Genomic DNA, 4,973 nt, shown 5'->3' on the forward strand with positions numbered 1-4,973 from the left:
ACGGGTTTCTAACTTAGTGTATACTATAGATAATAATGGTAGAGCACTCACTCTACTAATAAAAGGTAGGGGGTTCAAACCTCATTATCACCAATTTATATGAGAGATATGAGGGATGACCCTTGCTAGCCAGGGTTCGAGGGTTCGAAACCTGATCTCACCCGATTTTACCAGCTCCTCGCTGTCGTGCCATTTGGCGAGCGTGGGGGTCGGGTTTTATCCGGTGAATCCCTCAATAGATGGACCGCAAGGGGCTCCATCCGTCCGGACTAGTGGCTGGCTCGGGCTACCTTTAGGCAGTGGGGGTCACGTACGAAGTACTCGGCGTTACTTAGTTCATCATTAAAAATAATAATAATAAATATAATAATAATTGTCATTTTCCGTAGCAACAAAAGCACTAATAAAAATAAAAAAACTGAAAAGCATCGCAACTGTCTTGTTGATGTAAAGTTGAAGGTTGAGAATTTATGGATCAATATCATCTTCTAATAATAATAATAATAATAATATAATCCATTCGTTGGTCACCTTGTTATTCATCATCACACACAAAATCCTGATTTCAAATCTCAACTGGTACTCACTCTCTCACTTACACATGCAATTTCAATTCACATCAAATTCCTATTAATTAAATCATTTGATTTTGATGACTGATTGCAATTAGATGTTCAAATGAAGGGATTCTAGGTTTAATTTTGTATTATTTGTTTGTTTAATTGCATTATTATTAACATTTGATTTCCGTCAGGATAATACTAATATAATAATGGATCGGCTTACATGTTCTCCGCGCCTCATGATTGTTTCAGATCTCGATCACACTATGGTAAGTTCAAACCGATCAACTGGAAGTTTGCTTATTTATTAAACCAATGAATATTTATGTTTGTTTAATTGTTAATAGAAAGTAGTCAAATATTTTTATTTTATTTTATTTAAGTTCGCTTATGTTCATAAACTTGTTCATTCGTTTATGCTTTGTATCATTTAAGTGTGGTCATTTATGTTTATTTGTGTTTGTTTATGTTTGTTCAATTATGCTTGTGAATTGTCCGTTTAGATTTCTTACGAACGAACATAAACAAACCCGAACATGTTCGTTTTTTAAACGAACAAACCTGAACTCAAATATTTGTTCGATTAGCTGTTCGTGGTCGTTTATATTTTTAACGAACAGACATAAACATACCCGAACATGTTGGCTTTTGAAATGAACGAAACTGAACACAAAAATTTGTTCGATTAACTGTTAATGTTCATGTTCGTATAAAGTTAAATGAACGAACACGAGCATGCCCTTGTTCCTGTTTGTTCGGTTCATTTTCAGATGCATTGATACATTTAGAAAATGCATAACTTACTAACACAAGTGTGCTAGTTAAAATAACAAAATGTTTAACTAACTCAAAAGTCAACCAAATAACTAACTCAGTCAGCACACTTATTAAACCTGCCTTGATACATCTATCCACAGGTTGATCATCATGATCCTGAGAATCTTTCTATACTAAGGTTTAACGCGTTATGGGAGGCTAAATACCGGCATGATTCACTACTAGTGTTCTCAACTGGACGATCGCCTGTGTTGTACAAACAATTAAGGAAAGAGAAACCTATGTTAACACCCGACATAACGATTATGTCTGTGGGAACGGAGATAACATATGGTAATGACATGGTTCCAGATGAAGGCTGGGTCGAGTTTCTAAATCAGAAATGGGATAGAAATATTGTGTCGGAAGAGACCAGCAAGTTTTCTGAACTCACTTTGCAGGTATGTTTACTTATATCATGATAAATGTTTATTTAACTCTATGTTAAAACTTCAATTTGTTTAATGTGTTTTTGTTTATGGTAATGCAGTCTGAAACTGAGCAAAGGCAACACAAAGCTAGCTTTCATGTTAAGAAAGAAAAGGCTCAGGAAGTAATGAAGACTCTTTCTGAACGTCTAGCAAACCGAGGGGTAAGATTGAATTTTTCATTTTAATCCATAGCGGTGTAATAAAAACAAGAAAATTTTATTGACATGTTAAATTAATGAAAAGGATGGTTCTTTGTAGACCTGTGACCGAACTGGACGAACATGAACGGGGCATGTTCATGTTTGTGTTCATTCGTTTAACTTTAACCGAACAAATGATCAAACATGAACCGTTAAATGAACTAGGTTTTTTTGTTCATGTTCGTTTGTTCAGAAAATGAATGTCTTTATGTTCGTTCATTAATGGTATAAATGAACGGTTCGGGTTCACGAACGTGATTGAATATAAACGAACATAACTAAGCAAACCCCAATTAAAGTAAACATGAATACCAGTCTGTTGGGCCTAAAAAGTTAATAAAACTAAACTAAATTGTAATGGGTGATATTTAAATTAATAGAACTAGACTAAATTGTAAGCTTGTTGTGGGCCTAGCAATTTAAATAATACATAAACAAACATACATAACTAACAAACATAAATGAATGTAAACGAACGAACATAAATGAGTGAACGAGACGAGACATGTGTTCAGGTTCGTTTGTTTTAACTAAATGAACAAAAAATGTGTTCATGTTCGTTTGTTTTGTTAAATAAATGACCATAAACAAGTTTAATTCTCATTTTGATTTAGGGGTGTCTTTTTGGTTGCAGCTAGATGTGAAAATAATTTACAGTGGCCGGATGGATTTGGATGTATTACCTCAAGGTGCAGGTAAAGGTCAAGCTCTCGCTTATTTGCATAAAAAGTTGAAGGATGCGGGAAAATTACCAAAAAATACCCTTGCATGTGGAGATTCTGGGAACGATGCTGAGCTTTTTACAATTCCCGATGTGCACGGTGTCATGGTTGGTAACTTATTTCATTAATTTATAGAGTAAATTACTCGGATGGTGCCATGGCATGTCCATATTACAAGTTTGGTCCTTATGCATGAATAATTACACATATATTCCCTGCTGTTTCGAAAGCGTAAATTGTCCTTGGAGTGGATGGGCGTCAGTTTTTCCATCTAAGTGCATGTGAAAATAACTAAAATGGCCTTAACATAAAAAGTGAAAGTAAATGAGTTGGAATTTTCACCTATGTTAAGGGGCATTTTAGTCATTTCACATGCACGTAACTGGAATAACTAATCCCCATCCATTCCAAAGACCATCCTTGTTATGCTTTCGAAACAGTGGGGAGCATACATTAATTTTTCAAAGTTAAGGACCAAACTTGCAATATGGACATATATACCACATGGACCATCCGAGTAATTAACTGTATAAGTTATGTGCGGGTCAAAATGGGTTGACTACAAGTATGATTGTGTTAATGAGTGTCAATGATCTCCTTCATGCAGGTAAAGAATGCACAAGAAGAATTGTTGCAGTGGCATGCTGAAAATGCCAAAAATAACCCTAAGATCATTCACGCAACTGAAACATGTGCAGCCGGTATCTTAGAAGCTATTGGACATTTTAAATTAGGCCCAAATATTTCATCCAGAGACGTAACTGATATATCAGACTCAAAATTAGACCACTTTGACCCTGCGTATGAAGTAGTCAAATTTTACTTATTCTTCGAGAGATGGAGACGTGGAGAAGTTGAAAATACCGAAGCCTATTTGAACAACCTAAAATCCGTTTGCGTATGTTCATTAACCTCATTAGTTTTTCTGATTCATTCAAGTTTCAAGGAAATAATATGTTTTTTTTGCAGTCTCCTTCGGGTGTGTTTGTTCTTCCATCAGGTGTTGAGAAATCTCTTCATGATTGCATTGACAAATTAAAAGATTGTTGTGGTGACAAAAAAGGCAAGCAATATCGTGTTTGGGTGGATCAAGTTTTCCCTTCACAGATTGATTCCAACACTTGGATCGTAAAGTTTAAGAAGTGGGAGCAAACCGGTGAGTTGGTATATGTTTTAATTAATTAAAATTATATAATCTATTAAAAGACTAATACATAATATGTCTAAAAAAATGCAGGTGAGGAGCAACAGGGTTGTTTGACCACAGTTATAGTTAGCTCAAAGGTAATTAAACAGTCACTAGTGACACGAATTAGTAGTATTATTGGTCAGTAGATCCTACTTGTGGGGCCAGCCTATTTTCTAACAAGTCACCACAGATTAAAAAATAATTGTGTTTTTAGTTTAACCATTATACGTGTTTTTAGGGAAAAGTCCGTGCCCTCACGCCTATGTGAGACTGTGAGTCACTTTTGCACTTTTTAGTATTGTTTATTGACGTGATTTGTTTTCGTTGATCTTAGGATGTTAAAGCAACTGAAGGGCTCACTTGGGTTCATGTGCACCAGACATGGATCGAAGGCACGGCACAAAATACTCGCAATGATTGGTTCTTTTAAGGTTGTATGCCGGGCCCGCCTTTGAGGTACCTTGGATGAATAAGTTACATTAAAATAAATGTAGAAAAATCTTTTTCATAACTCAGTTTTCTGCTATAGTTGACTCTTTAAGAAGGTCTACTTTTTGCACATTGCTTAATTGAAAGAATATTAAATGCAAGTTGATGTAGCTTTTAGAAAGTAGCTAGCACAGGTATATACTTAGAAGCTGCTTTAGCTTTTAGCTTGTGGAATTCTTTTTGGTCTTTTGAGTGATTCTATTATTGTGATTATGATAGGTGGAAAAGTATGGGTTGGTTCAATAGGTCCGGTCAACCGGTTGATTTTTAATGAGGGTCAAAACACACATGTCAACGTGTTTTGTGTTTCTTTTCTTTGTGTGAAATGGGAAAACTTTTAACAAACCAGTAATCGATACTCGGCTGATATAGGACTGGATATGAGACAGGCCTTACGACTACAAAACTGAGCTTACTAATACTCATTTCATTGCCATCACTCTTCAATATAAGCCATAACCGGAACTAGACAAAGCGGGTCTATAGAAATATCGACGATGGCCCCTTAAGTTGAGAGGACCCACTGTCCGAGCTTTTGTCGTTGTAAGATACCCATGACACGA

At 35.6% G+C, this 4,973-nt stretch overlaps 1 protein-coding gene across 1 annotated transcript; it reads left to right on the forward strand.

Moving 5' to 3' along the window:
* Positions 1–386: 386 nt before the first annotated feature.
* On the forward strand, positions 387–4,709 carry LOC143589179 (sucrose-phosphatase 1-like). Its single transcript, XM_077070013.1, has 8 exons — positions 387–832; positions 1,481–1,780; positions 1,870–1,971; positions 2,645–2,839; positions 3,340–3,630; positions 3,702–3,888; positions 3,970–4,016; positions 4,256–4,709. The coding sequence occupies exons 1-8, from the start codon at positions 773–775 to the stop codon at positions 4,349–4,351; spliced, it is 1,278 nt and encodes a 425-aa protein (XP_076926128.1). The 5' UTR covers positions 387–772; the 3' UTR covers positions 4,352–4,709.
* Positions 4,710–4,973: the final 264 nt, after the last annotated feature.

The sequence above is a fragment of the Bidens hawaiensis genome, unplaced genomic scaffold (assembly GCF_021521415.1).
Source record: "Bidens hawaiensis isolate Kalapana, Puna unplaced genomic scaffold, B.hawaiensis_p1.1 tig00037262_1, whole genome shotgun sequence".
Classification (NCBI taxonomy): Eukaryota; Viridiplantae; Streptophyta; class Magnoliopsida; order Asterales; family Asteraceae; genus Bidens; species Bidens hawaiensis.

What these genes read in the sequence shown, in the direction of transcription:
- LOC143589179 (XM_077070013.1), top strand. Translation starts at nt 773, where the DNA reads ATGGATCGGCTTACATGTTCTCCGCGCCTCATGATTGTTTCAGATCTC. An exon ending in CAGATCTCGATCACACTATG is followed by an intron (nt 833 to 1,480) that starts GTAAGTTCAAAC and finishes ATCTATCCACAG; the next exon opens with GTTGATCATCATGATCCTGA. An exon ending in CCGATGTGCACGGTGTCATG is followed by an intron (nt 2,840 to 3,339) that starts GTTGGTAACTTA and finishes TCCTTCATGCAG; the next exon opens with GTAAAGAATGCACAAGAAGA.